General features: G+C 42.5%; 1 protein-coding gene across 1 annotated transcript in view; it reads right to left on the bottom strand.

Moving 5' to 3' along the window:
* Window positions 1–416: 416 nt before the first annotated feature.
* Window positions 417–15,221, bottom strand: part of zcchc24 (zinc finger, CCHC domain containing 24) — a 214,974-nt gene continuing 200,169 nt past the window's right edge. Inside the window, exon 4 of the mRNA XM_041176360.1 lies at window positions 417–6,725. Within this exon, the coding sequence (XP_041032294.1) occupies window positions 6,612–6,725 (114 nt within the window). The 3' untranslated portion in view covers window positions 417–6,611. The remainder of the gene's footprint in view (window positions 6,726–15,221) is intronic.

Raw genomic sequence — 15,221 nt, 5'->3', positions numbered from 1 at the left:
TTCGAACAAAAATATCTACCTCAGCTTTCAATTTTTAAAATTGACTCCCAAGCTTCAACAGCATCTTGAGGGGGAGAGTTCAAGGTTTTCACTAGCCTCTGTGCAAAGAAGTGCTTCCCGACATGTTCCAGAGTCAGAATCTCAACCACCAGAAACCAAGTGAGCAAAATTGTCCCTTCCCTGACTCAATGGCAGATTCTTAATCCGTGATCCTTGCGCACCAACACTTTTGGTACGTGCCTGGACATTACCAGTAGGACAGAGGATAATTCTGGCAGCCCATCTCTCTGTCTTGAGCATTGGAGTGATTGTACCACAGAACCCAAAGCAGTTGCAAAGGGGCTGCACCATGTCACGATGCACTGAAGAAGTCCAATAAATGAGGTGCAGGGAATCAAACACAAGGCTCAAAATAATTTGTATTTTTGCATTGTTTTAATGCACAAATAGAATATTATTAAAAGTTCTATAAGCAGGCCTATACTAACCAGCATAAAATAAGGCACGTGATGGAATGCCATTGTAATGGACATTAATGAGAGAGGGTAACATCTGTCCACATTGAACTGGCTGTTCGTAACACTTCATACACAGGACATTTTTTTTCATTACCCAGTTTCTCTGAGTCTGCCCATACATTACAGCTGTACAAAAATGTCTTAACACTGTTATCTAGAAATAATAAGTAAACAATCCCATCAAGTTGAACAGAGAAAGGCATGCTGGTTACAAACGGTCTACAGAAAGTTCCAAATATATATAATACCTTATTCTTCATTTGAGACTACAACTTTAAGCAGCAGAAGAATGCTTGATACAGTATTAGTCAGTGTAATACAACTATAAGAAAATGTAGTGAAGAGGTTTTTTCCTAAAGAATCCTTCAGCAAGTTAAGTTCAAGTACGTTTTTTTCTGCAAACTCCCTCAACATTCATAAACTTCTAACTCTTGCAGTAAGGCTATGATAAAAATAAAAGACTTTAAATGCTCTCATATATCTGCCTTAGCAATATACATGCGTAGTCTACGCTATCACGTGTTCAAATGGTATAGTCGCACGCCTGTGCACTTTCTCTAACTTGAACCTGTGTTGTTCCCACAGATAAACTGCTGCCGAGCAATCAATGAGAAAGGGCATTTACAGCATCCATTTCTTGTCAGCTCGATGGCACAGGGTTCTTGCGTACACCAGTAGACCAGGCTACAAGGCTAACTCACAGTTTCATAGTTGCACAGTGGTGGATTTCCATCTACCAGTTAAATACCTAAAATTACTCCTTATGAGTCTTCCTTTTACAACAAAAATGTGTTTCATATCTTCTGGTAGCACGAAGTGTTTTGCTTACAAAACATCCAATTTGTCTCTGCCTATATAATAGCAATCAAATAAATGGTCGCGTCTTCTAACATCAATATGCACATTCCTCTACGTAACAGTAATTTTGTCTTCCTGGTAACAGATGTACAATAGTTACTTGTTATTTTGAACAATCTAATACTGCTAGCTTAGATGCAGTTATTTTCCAAAATACACATATATAAACTGTAATGTATTAATAGAATAAAACTAGAATTAGTTTAAACATTGGAATAAATGCAGGTTAATTAATACTGATAATATTTTCATCCCGATTTTATATATGGCTTCAAGAATTGTAAGGGTTTACTTTTTCTTCCCCCAAGAATTATGTACCAACTTTCATACAATAATCATCTGTTTTAAACATCATTATTTACCTTCCTAGTCAGATTACTCTGGTTGCATACTTTATACAGACAATGACTTGTAGAAAAAGAGAATTTTCTCCGATAAATAATATTTTCTTTTGGATATAACCTTGGTTTGTAAAATATTCAAGAAAACTCTCGGTTGTGTTAGTAATTTAGTAGAAAAGGTCTTTTGAAAAAAAAAATTTTTTTTTTTTTTTAAAAATCCACGTTATCTTAAGAAAAATCCCCCAAAAGAACAGGACCCTAAAATTCATGCCCCTTGAATATATACAAAAAGGTTACTGCAAAGATAAACAGGAACTTGGAGAGATATGAACTTGGCTTCATAAGAAATATTTGTTAACATTAAAATTTTTAACATCTAGAAGGTTTCCAAAATACACACACAGTATAAAAATCCAAACAAAAGGACTATATAGTCAGTAATACTTAAGATAAATACATCTGCAAGCAGAATTCAGAATACATCATATATGGGTAAATATATCCAATATAGCTAAAAACTCCACACTCTTCATTTTCTTGATTGTCCCTTAAAAACTTCACTTTCATACTCACATACTTAGCGTATAAGTTTCTTGTCAGTTTCCTCGCATGTCAGTCTAGGTTAACCCTTTAGGTACTGAGTTAATAGTTCTATTAGAAGAAAGGGTGTGGGGTATTGGACTCTCAAGCCTCTTGTCTCCCTACCTCTGCCACAAGCACCTTTTAATGTGTGCAGTCTGTCTTGCAGTTGCGACTGAGAATAAAGTGCCTGGAAATCAGATAGCTATTTGATCCTGTTCCTGTGAACCACCCCATGTTCGTCACTATCCTTTGTCATTGCAATTTCCCTACAAAAGAAGAAAGTGCGGTTTATAGTTTAGGCAGTCCAGGCACCAGGCTTCAGGGCTGTGGTGGAAGCTGTACTTTGCGCCGTTCTGCAACTTACACCAACTAGTAACGTTGCCCCTCCCCTGCCCCATTTTGAGGGAGGAGGAAAGAGGCAGAGTTGGAGAGGGGACAGTGTTGGTCATGGGCTTTTGCATGAACATGCTGTATTGCTTCATGTACTGGCTGAGAGTGTGTTCGCGTGTGTGTGCGCATGTGTGTGTGCGCGTAAATGTGGATGTGTGCAGGGTACGTGTGCGCATGTGTGTGTGTGTTTGTGTGTGCCTAAATGTGGATGTATGCAGGGTATGTGTGTGCATGTGTGTGGACATGTGTATGTGTGTGTGTGTGTGTGTGTGTGTGTGTAAATGTGGATGTGTGCAGGGTACGTGTGTGCATGTGTGTGGACGTGTGTGTGTGTGTGTGTGTGTGCGTAAATGTGGATGTATGCTGGGTACGTATGCGCATGTGTGTGTGTGTGTGCGTAAATGTGGATGTGTGCAGGGTACGTGTGCGCATGTGTGTGTGTGTGTGTACATGTGTGTGTCTATAAAAAATATTTCACCTCAAGTCTGGTTAGCAACAGTAAAAATACAAATCAATATCATGGCCAAACTTTGTTAACCACTGTCTTGTCCACATCATCACAGTCCTTTGACTGCAGATGTGCCCAAGCATTGTGCATGAGAATAGATTAAACCATTGATTCAGATAAAAGCAGCATACGTTTGCAAATGCTGAACTATCTGAAGACCACAGAGTGAGGGGAAATTTGTGATTCCTTATAGCTGAGATCTCAATCATAGTGTTTTGTTTTGTGGCTGCAAGGAGATAAAGGCTGGGCATCTCCCTCAGCAGGTGGTTAGCTGATTCACTCTCCCTGATGGATTGACAGCTCGCTCAAGAGTGCCATTAGGAGAGGCGTAGGGGGCCAGTGCCCCACACAACCATCCAGCAAAATGAATGGCGCTTGGCTCCAAAGAGATGGAGGAGAAAAATAATTTACAAAATGGAGCTTCCGACTTTACCACCACCCAATAAAACCTATATGTTTTATCTAACAGAATGAATAGTGTAAAAACAATAGTAAATGCTTGAAATGCACATCAGGCCAGTCAGCATCTGCAAAGAGCCCTTAATCAGCACTGGGCTGATAGATAAAAAGGCTTCTTAAGAGTACAGAGAAAAGAAATGGGAGAGGAGGAAATGAAAAAGTGAAAACATAGACCCAAAATATTCTATTACCCTGTTCTTCCTCTTTACAGAAGTTGACTGACCTACTGTGAATTTCTAGTGTTATTTTACATCCCCAACAGTTTTTTTTACATTTTACAAATGTAATGGCTTGTAGGAAACATTAAGGCAATTGTTCCTCTCAGTAAGGCATCACAGTGCGTAAACAGATCACAGTGCACGGCGCACTGAAGAAATGGCACATTGCATTAGGAAAAAGAGGCCTGTTATTCTAAACAGTGGCAATTCAAATTTATCTGAGGAGTTCAAATTTTAAAAATTGTTTAAGTAAAAAGAGGAAGAGTTGGTGTGCTGTGCTCCTCTTTCTCTTATAATTCAGTTCTCTTTGACATTATTACAGGATGTGCAATGCTGAATTGCTCACAAGAATATCAATCCACGTAAAATGCAGTGGCCTGGATTTGGTGGTAAAAGTAATGGTGAGTATATTATTGTTCACTATTATTAAAGAGTAAATTCAACAGCTTTCAGAATTAAACCTGAAAATCTGTTTGAGTTGCCCTCCCAAAGCTACACTACACTGGTATCTCACTGAGAGACCTGCCATTCAAACACATAGACGGGATGAAGTTGTTGCAATTGTGTGTTAGATACACACAAAACACACCAGAAAAAGTTAGGGCTTGTCTATTCAAGTGTTAATAATTTTTCAAGAGTGTGGTTAGTCCTAATTACCATCAAACAACCTCTCTGGCACTGACATTCAATGTTTACAAGTGTGGAATACCATTCCTTCAGATTTTAATAATCGGTGGAGTTTTAAAGAAATTTAAAAATCTGTTTCTTTTGTCTCTTTTACCTTTCTCGCTTCATCCCATCTTTAATTCCCTCGCTCCATCTCACTTTCCATACATGATTGGATATTGAATTAACCATTCCAACTAACACTGCCTGGTTCAGGTTCTGCGCAACTTATTAAGGGTTATACCATTTGATTACTTAAGGAGAAACACGGTTGCTTGTCCTGTTCACACAGGTCCCACATCCTTCGTCGAGGGTATTGGGCTGTTCTGGATTTCTAACTGCAAGTTCAAATGCAAAAACCCATCTAAAGTCTGTGGGAAAGTGTAACACACAAGCACCATTTGTTTAGCACTGACCATGAAATCCAGCCTTCAGTTCTGTCCTGATAATGTGCATTCATGTGAAATTTTGGTGTGTCCCTTTAAGGTCACAAGGTGGAGTTGTTGTGCCTTTTTCAGGTAAATTAAAGGCTGATTGCTTTTCACAGATTGGCTTATTTTTCAACCACCAAAGAGTGTGACATAGAAATTTATGTGCGAGGCCTGAAACCTGAAGGACATGGCTCAAAACTTATAGAAAATCTAATAACTTATAGAAAATCGTATCTCATTGGGGGAGGGCAGAAAATGATGCTTGTGATGGTTCATTTATATTTCTTCACATCGTTGATATTGAGTTTCAAATTGTTCCCAGGGTCTCAGTGTTTCTAAGTCATGGTTTGAGGCAGTATTGATGTGTAACATGCTTACACATCTGGAACATTGTGATACTTCAGCAAAGGGGGAATGAGCATGTAACGATATCCCTCTCTCCTCATCGCTTGGTGGGACAGCTCGGAAGAAGTGGCAGAGCACTTCTGAGATGAACATACTGTGGTACAACACTAGATCGTTTTGACTCTCCTCTTCCCCTCACCCAATCCACACACTTCAGATGTGGTCAGGGGAGAGGTACTTAAACAAAGATCAGGCATTTCCCCATGTGGAGGATGAATGAGCAAGGCAATCACTACAGGTTGCAGTCTTGAACCACTTAGCAGGCAGTCCCAAAACAGCAACGGAAAAGAGCCGAACCAGATGCAAGCTTAGGTGAAGTATGCATTAACTTCATGGGAAGGGAGGGACAGCCAAAACATGGACAAAGAAACATTTATTTTTGAAATGATGGGATGATAAATAACATTTTAAAAAATTGAACTCCAAAGATAAGTTAATGGCATGAATTACAAAGGTGCTTAGTGTTCAGTGATGAAATTATCCTAAGGATTTAAAAGTTCTTACAGAAATTCACAGTATCATATTGTGCCACTGCAATTACCTTATGGGGATGCCCAGCGAGTTATCTCCAGTTGTGATGATGTTCTATACTGTTCAAAAATTTTATTCAGTACCCCAAGAGTTAACCATGACTCTTTCACTATTCAGCCTACTCTTAATTCTCTACAATACCAGACACATATTTGTCAGTCTTCATTGTAATCACTTGCCAATAACCATATATTTTTTTTAACTACTCTAATACTGATGCTCGCCAGCTTTCTTGACACAAAGAGCTGGGGGGATCAAAGTTCTCAAGCCTTGTGACAACTCACAGCAAATGGACTTGTACTATCGGCTTATGGATTAGTAATGGCACGGAAGGGGTTTGGTTTAAAATATCAGCCTTGGAGCCCAGTATGTTCTCCCCCTTGCACTGGCTCCTGGTACAAAGTCTCTGTAAACAAAGAGTAGGCAAAACACCCCAAATGAGGTGCCACTTTAAACTGCTATTGGTAATACTGTTTCTGGTAGTTAATACTATAAATACAACCTGGAAATATGCGCAAACAGAGGAAAGAGTCACAGTCAGCCAGTGTAAGGCCCCTTTGTTTTCTGTCGGAGGGCAAGATTTTGGTGAATTCATCTTTCGGCTGGATGTGTGGTCTGAGGACTCATACGTAGCGTTTGGGAGACAGAGGCAGGTGGACAGGTGAAGGTAGTGACGGTGGTGGCTACAAGGTCTGGCGATCCACTCACTGCACTCGGCGACAGTAATAGCCCAGGACTTTGCACTTCTCGCACAGATGCTGAGGATGTTCTTTGCTCTGATCTGACACATCCAGGCCGTCAGGCTTCTCCAAGGGTCTCTGCAAAAGAATTGGAAGGAAAAAAAATACAAATGACAAAGGAAAAATGAACGATGACCTTTAAAAGTAAACACAACGGGCAGAATTTTGCCGTCGGCGAGCAGGGGACGGGGCCCGCTTGCCGATGCGTAAAATGACGCGGGACGACGTTGGGCGGAACCCCCGATGTCATCCCGGCCCATTTAAATTTTCAGGAAGGCGGGGGGGGTGGTGCAGCAAAATCAGCTGTGGGCCCGCCGACCAGTCAATGGCCAATTGAGGCCATTGACAGGATCAATTGTATAATTAAAGGACCTGCCCATCCGACCTTAAGGCTGGCGGGTCGACCAGGAGCCCCGGCGGGTAATAGAGAAAACATGAAACTTCATCCAGCGGCGGGATGAGGTTTCCTGTAGGGATTTAAAAAGTTTAATAAACTTATAATGTAAATTATGAACATTGTCACATGCGGGGAACATGTTAGGGAATGTTTTTTTCTGTAATTTTCATATTTTTAGAAGTGTCAGCGATCTCCCTGAGGCTGCACTTAGCCTCAGGGAGATATGCGCTCTTTCATGTGCATGCGCTAAAAGAGCGCACTCTCACTTTTGGGGAATCCCCCCCCTCCACCCCCCCGCCTGCACAGTAAGTGCATACCGCTTCCCGCTGGACGTCACACTGGATGGGCCTTAATTGGCCCGCCCACTTAAAATGGCGGAGGGACCCGCTTCTCCGGCGGGGATCAGCTCCTCGCCCGCCGATTATTGGGTCAGGCCCGCTCACCCGACAGGCAGCAAGTTCTGCCCCATGGTAACGACACCATGACCCAAGAAATATGTCATCGTGTCACTTGTTTTGAGATTAATTTGGTAAAGATGGTTATATTTTGCCCATCTAGAATGGATTTTAGTTCACAGGATTTAACAGTCGCAAACTAGATAACACCAAAGTATGCAAGTAGGAGAAATGAAATGTCCATTCAGTCCTTCTAACTTTCCAAGTTGCTCAGGTCCATGCATAGGTTCAGTTTTGCCATGGCATCAAGCCACTATCCAATTCATTTAAGGGGAAGCTAGATAAGTATATGGAAGAGAAAGGAATAGAAGGAGAAGCTGATGGGTTTAGATGAAGCAGGAGGAGGCTTGTATGAAGTATAAACACCGGCATGGGCAGTTGGGCCAAAAAGCTTATTTTTGTGTTGCAAATTTTATGTAAAGCTATCCCCCCTCAAAGGTTGACTCAAAGGGTTTTGTACCTGTGTAGGCCAGAATCGTAATTTGTATAAAAAAAAGGGCAACTTTAACCATCCCAGTGGCAACTCTTGCCTAATAAAGGTAGGGGGGGGGGTGCTGTTGATGGTGTAGTGGTGTTGTTACTGGACTAGTAATCCAGAAACCTGCCATAGCAGTGCATTGGCAGTGCTGTAGAGGTTTAGCGGTGGAGATTCACATTGACCCAGGTCAGGTGTGCAGGTGAATTAAACCCAGGCCAATCAATTTTCCAATTCTTAGGTATCCTTTCTTACTTAATAGGTCACCAGCTGTGAACTGTCCATTGTCATGTACGCATAAGCTAACTGTTAGGCAGATGCCTACACAGCTCAACCCCTCTGGTTCATATGGGACTACATGTTCATGAAAAATGAAAACATCACAAGTGAACCCCAAAAATGGAATCTGTGGTTATTGCTGTTTTTTTTATTCATTCCTGGGATGTGGGTGACACTGGCTAGGCCGGCATTTATTGCCCATCCCTAATTGCCCTTTAGAAGGCGATAGTGAGTTGCCTTCTTGATATGATGTAGGTATACGCACAGTGCTGTTACAGAGGCAATTCCAGGATTTTGACACAGTGACAGAGAAGGAATGGTTTTATCCGGTCCCAAGTCGATATGGTGTGTAGCTAGGAGGGGAACTTGCAGGTGGTGGTGTTCCACTGCATTTGCTGCCCTTGTCCTTCTGGGCTGTAGAGGTTGCGGGTTTGGAAGGTGCTGTTGAAGGAACCTTGGTGAGTTGCTGCAGTGCATCTTGTAGATGGCACACACTGCTGCCACTGTGTGTCGGTGGTGAAGGGAGTGAATATTGAAGGTGGCGGATGGGGTGCCAATCAAGCGGGCTGCTTTGTCCTGGACGATGCTGAGCTTCTCGAGTGTTGTTGGAGTTATACTCATGCAGGCATGAGGAGAGTATTCCATCACACCTCTCATTTGTGCTTTGTACAAGATGGACAGGCTTTGGGGCATCAGGAGGCAAGTTATTCGCTGTAGTGACTACAGTTTGGAGGAGGAAGCACCTTTAGAAACAGTTCCAGGAAATGATCTGCCTTTTAAAATCTCCTTTAAAACTACTTACAGGGGCAAAAACCTGTTAGATTTTGGAAATTTATCTGTGCTGCAACAATTACTGTTTAAAATCACAATTTCTTTTCTGCATGATGGCAGTTGAGTAATTCAACTTTCACAGAACAACTCAAACTTCCAGCTTACAGCAGACGTGTCGTAAAGATGTGTGATGAATCATCTATTGCTGCTCAGTGCAGCAGTATTCCCAGAATAAGATTTCATTTCGCCTGGAGGTCCAGATGTTTTAGTGTTTTTCAGTAAAACAGATGATTTTAGCATAAAGTATGTGGATACTTGGATCTGTCTATTGTTGATTTTCATTTCATATTACGATTAAATATTGTAATCAGAGTGGTGTCACGGCAATGTAACATGCAAGGTATCTTGGGGGCTGTCGCAATCAAGCATGCAGAGAAATATTATGTAACTGCATCTCCCACTATTTTTACATCTGTATATCTTACATCTGAAATGCAGCTGTCAAACTGCAGATGCCACATTCCAAATATCATACTTTGTTCCAGATACAGAAAGGCATTCATTAACTGGAAATATCTAAGAACTGGTCAATCAGCAAACATGCTCACCAAGCAGCAATTAAGCTCTGACTGACCTCACCCAGGGTTTACTGAGTAGCAATTAGGCTTTGTGACCTTAAAGAGACGTAGCTTCATCAGCACAATAATGCACTGTGCATTTCATATAGTACTCTGGCTCTCATCAAACAGCACATTGTCCAATTTTGTTTGAGCAACAATACGATGAGATTTGTTAGTATTAGTAATAAAGGCACTGCCAGCACTCAAAAGAGCTAGGCTCACTATTGCTAATAGCTCAACAGGGAGTAGTTGAAACATATACACCAGGAAGGCCTTAGAACCTAATACCCTATCTGTACTGAGCTAGCTGGAGAGTAGTAGGAGGCACTGGAGGTGGGTTAGACAGGGCCAGCCTTGACTGTGGTGTTCTTAAGCTGCTAAATTTGGCTCATGAATAAGAAAAAAAAACAACGTAGGTGAGGCGCCAGAGGGCGAACTGTCCGATTGGAAAGGTGACCCAGCCAGAGTGCAGCTCCTTCAGGAGAGAAAAACTGTCAGAACGAGAAGGAAGGAGGCTCACCCCACACCTCTGCACTGCCAGCTACAACCAAGCCTTCACTGGACAGCCAACAGGAAACAGACAAGAACTTCCAAACTCACACAAGTAACAGAAAACTAGACAACTCAGCTACAGTGCTCTTGTCTGAAAATCAATGCAACACGTTTATCAATGACCATTTTATTTGGAACAGTATTCACTCCCTACATTGGGCTGGAATATGCCTAATATTAACACAATGCCAATCTCCAATCTTAACTGACCCATTTCAGCCCCCCCCAGTGATCCATTTTTTCACTGCCTTAAAACTTCGATCCGCTTAACAAGCTGGACTAGCGTCAAGATCAGTGGCAAATCCCAAGTCTGTTACTGTAATTTACATGCACTCTGTCTCTGAGTCACTCAGCTCACTTCCTCTCATGTATTTATGTAATTCCATCCGACTGACAATTCCCTACTCAATTCCTTGTCCATTTCGTTTAATCTCAGCCCCCATCATTATTACCCCAAGTGCCAAATATAAAGCACTGGCTTGCACACGATTAGCTGCCCAGATAGGTTAACTCAGTGTCTGCCATTATCAAGACATTGGTTTAACATTTGGTCTCACTGCCATTTCCAGATGGAATTAAATTTAATTCTACATTCCAAATGTGGTAAAATTAGGAACATTGGGTGTTGCACTTATATTCCACATTCAATGCTCTGAGATCTGGTTTTCTACTCTTTAATTAATGTGTTATTCAGCACCATCACACACTTGCTGATATCTGGATGTCTGACGGTTTTACAATGAATCCTTTTAGGCATCAATAACAAATGCATACTTGCAGCTCAAATTAGGATTTTAGCAATTATCCCTCACAGCTACATGCACACCCATCAGCTGATGGTGTAAATCACAAATTGTGTTTATCTTAACAGGAGTCAGAATCTTTTTGTTGTGGGCCATAGAGCTGATCAGTGTCTTGCTTGAGGGGTTGCCACAACATCATGAACTTGCAGGATTTCAGGCCAGGGACCTGGGTGTTACAATGGGGTGTATTTAGAGAGTGATGGGCCTGGGGGTTATCCTCCTACATGCAAATCAATCATAGAAATCACCAAAGTCTCCAACCATGGCTCAGTGGGTAGCACTCTGATCTCTGAGTCAGACAATTGTAGGTTCAAGCCCCACTCCTGAACTTTGTCGCTAAAGCCTAGGCTGGCACTCCAGTACAGTACTGAGGCAGTGCTGCACTGTCAGAGATGCCATCCTTCGGCTGAGATATTAAACCGATGACCTGCTGCCCTATCAGCTGCATGTAAAAGATCCCATGGTGCTATTTCGAAGAAGGGCAGGGGAGGTATCCCGGTCAGTATTTATCCCTCGACCAACACCACTAAAGACAAAACAGATTATCTTCTCTTTTCACCTTGCAGCTTGTGGGAGCTTGCTGTGTGTAAACTGGATGCCGGGATTCCAACATTATAATAGTGGCAGCACTTCAAAAGGTACATCATTGGCTGTAAGGCACTTTGGGATATGCTGAGGTTGTGAAAGGTACTATATTTAGAAGGGTAATACGATTGACCTTAGCGATCCTACGATAGGGTAGAGAAAATAGACCAGGTTTCGATTCTGGTCTGTGAATCAGAGGTGCTTGCTGGAATTGCACATGTGCCCAGCTTATGTGAGGCTGGGATTACGAGAGCCCACGGTGCGACTGTAGTTGAGAAGCCCACCGACTCCCGTTGTAGGGGCCTTGGTGGATGGTTGGCTGAAGCCCTCAGAAAAAAGTTCATGGTTCTTTAAAAAAAAATCATGGCACAGTTCCAAGATTTTATAAAAAGGTAAAAACTCTGAAAAAAAATTGACAGTTTTCTGGAACTGTCTGTGAAAAGGTTGCTTTGGAATGAAACATTACCCAGAATGTATTTGATAAATGTCAAACAGCGTCACCTCTGTGCCCCTCCCTTTACCATGGTAATCTCACCAGCTGAACCTCTTCATAACACGCAGCTTTAAAAAGCCGACTGAAAACTGAGTGTCTCAGTGAAAGGCTGAAATTTGAAATCAATTAGAAGTAGCGTTACTCCTACCTTAAAATGCAGTTTTTGTTTAAACCATAACATGGTGCCGTAACCATGGTTACTGCTGGGCCATGGTGAGTTGCACAGACATTTTTCAGCAGTTCCTATTCTGCTGGATGCAGTTTCCAGCTTTTCAGTTGCTATTGGAGGGTCTTGGACATTATCCAACAACATTTTGACTCAGGTTGGCAAGATAAATGGGGAGTTTGCAATCCTCTTGCTCTGCTCAGTCTCCATTACTTCTTCAATGATGATATGATAGGCACAGGTCTTGTTTTTGTTCCATACAATATACCGAATTAATTTGAATGACAAATCAGCTCTAATAAGTCCCAGTAGGCACAATGGCCTATCTGTAGATTGTGTATGCCTTATAGTTAGACTCCTGGTTAAACTGGCCAGGACTTTTAGCTCGGCGTGTGGTTGGGTGCCTGACATGCATAAGTGTGAAACAGCGCGCGATATTTCGGTTGGCATACACACTCGGGAGTCGGCAGCGCCCACTGACAATCAGGAGGACTGTTAAACCCATTCATTAATTAATTAAACTAAACTTTCCCCTGCCTTATGGTTGGCGGGCAGGCAAAAAGGCCAAGCGGCCTTTGCATTTTTTTGCAAAACCTCATCCACGGGCAGGATGAGGTTTCGACCAGCGATTAAAAAAAAAATAAAAACTTTTAAAACTTATTTTTGACATGTCCCTGCTCACATGACTGAGTCACATGAGGGGACATGTTCTCCTTATTTTTCAATTCTTTATTTGTAACGTTAAAAACCTTCAGCTCCCTGAGGCGGCTCTGTGCCTTCTTCAGTGCTCCTCCCTTCCCCCCAACCCTGGCAGCGCTGAGGCTCTAAGCGCGCCTTCGACAGTTCTGTCGAAGGGTCATGAGGACTCGAAACGTCAAATCTTTTCTTCTCTGCCGATGCTGCCAGACCTGCTGAGTTTTTCCAGGTAATTCTGTTTTTGTTTTGGATTTCCAGCATCCGCAGTTTTTTTGTTTTTATATTTTTGTTTCCAAGACAGTGTTATCAACAATATTTCTTCCTAAGGACAGTCCCACAATGGAACAAGCTGTCAAAGGAAATAGTCACAGACACATCACTTGAAATCTTCACGACCCATCTTTTGATTCCTTCCATTCAGAAGTCTTCATTATCAGGGCTACCAATTCAGCAGGTCATGCCTGGTTTAGCTAGCGTTACCCGTATAAGTGTTGGTGGAATACGGATATTGGTCTGTGACCAAAGGAGATCCTTCGATGGGCGCCCTATTAACGTGAGCATCCAGCCAATCAGGGCCAGGATTAATTTGCTGGGAATAGCTCATTTTGTCCGATGTATAGTTGGTTAAAAAGTTCCTAAACATTTGGATTTGCCCCTCGATTTCAGGTGACTTTTCAGCAAATGTGTTCAACAGCTCAGTCTTACCAAAAGATAAGACCAATGACTTTGTCCTTTTTGACATGGTCAGTGCACATTAGAGTTTTTGTCATCCTTTCTATCACCTGATTTTTGCCATCTACTGAAGTATTTCTACTTTTTGACTGTTGTTGCACAAATCCTTAGTTTAACAATATGAGAATGAGGCAGTGCGAGAGTTTAGTTTGGATAGGATATTGCATTTAATACGATCAGTTTACCTTTCAGCCCAGGTGTGAAACCTTCCTCTGTCTCTGTTGCATCTGTCCTGATGATGTAACCTCCTGTGATGCAACACGTTTTGAGATGATCTTCCTCTTGACCCAACTGAGGATCTCTCCCCACCCTCCCCCCCACCCACACAGAGACTGACAGGGCCCTTGGCTGTGTCTGCCGCATTCCTGCTCTCACCCCTTCCCTTCCCTCCCAGAACCACGATAGTGTTCCCTTTGTCTTCACCTTCCACTCCGCCAGCCTCCGTATTCAACAGATAATTTTTCTGCCATTTCTGCAGCCTCCTGTGTGATGCCACCACTAAACACATCTTCCCCTCCCCTCTCCTGTCAGTATTCTGAAGAGATCCTTACCTCCATGATGCCCTGGCCCACTCTTCACTCATCCCCAAAGCCCCCCATTCCTTTGACACTGCACCTTTCCAAGTAAACACAGGAGATGTAACACCTGCCCTTTTACCTCCTCTCTCCTCACTCTCCAAGACCCCAGAAACTTCTTTCAGGTGAAGCAGCAATTTACATGCACTTCTTTCAGTTTAGTATGCTGCATTCACTGCTCACAATGTCACCTCCTCTACATTAGGGAGACCAAACACAGATTAGGTGATTGCTTTGCGGAACTCCTCTGTTCAGTCCACAAGCATGACCCCAAGCTTCCCGTGGTCTGTCATTTTACCTCTCACCTTGATGTCACACTGACATTTCTGTCCTTGGCCTGCTGCACTGTTCTGGTGAAGCTCAACATAAGCTTGAGGAACAGCACCCCATCTTCCAGTTAGACACTTTACAGACTTCCAGACTCAAAATTGAGTTCAACAATTCCAGACCATAAATTCTGCACCCCCCTCCCCCATTTTCTTTTGTTTTCTTTGCATGTTTTCATTTTACTCTTATTTTTGCTTTCAGACAATAGCACCCCTGCTCTATACACATCTATTGTTTCTTTCTTTTCTTGCCCAATCCCTTTTGGCCCTGGAAGACTAACTCTTCTGCCGTTCAATCTCTCCTGTCTTCCAACCTATCACAAAATTTCCTTTTGTCCTTGTCCCACTCTGGTAAGAGGCTTGAAATCCTGCAGTGAGTAACTCACCTCCTGACTCCCCAAAGCCTGTCCGCTATCTACACGGCACAAGTCAGGAGTGCGATGGAATACTCCCCACTTGCCTGGATGAGTGCAGCCCCCACAACTCAAGAAGCTTGACAGCGTCCAGGACAAAGCAGCCTGCTTGATTAGCACCACATCCATAAACATTCACTCCCTCCACCACTGACACAGAGTGGGAGCAGTATGTACCATCTACAAGAAGCACTGCAGAAACTCACCAAGGCTCCTTAAGCAGCACCTTCCAAACC

This window comes from Carcharodon carcharias, chromosome 28 (genome assembly GCF_017639515.1).
Source record: "Carcharodon carcharias isolate sCarCar2 chromosome 28, sCarCar2.pri, whole genome shotgun sequence".
NCBI lineage: Eukaryota > Metazoa > Chordata > Chondrichthyes > Lamniformes > Lamnidae > Carcharodon > Carcharodon carcharias.
This window is presented reverse-complemented; position numbering and strand designations above follow the sequence as displayed.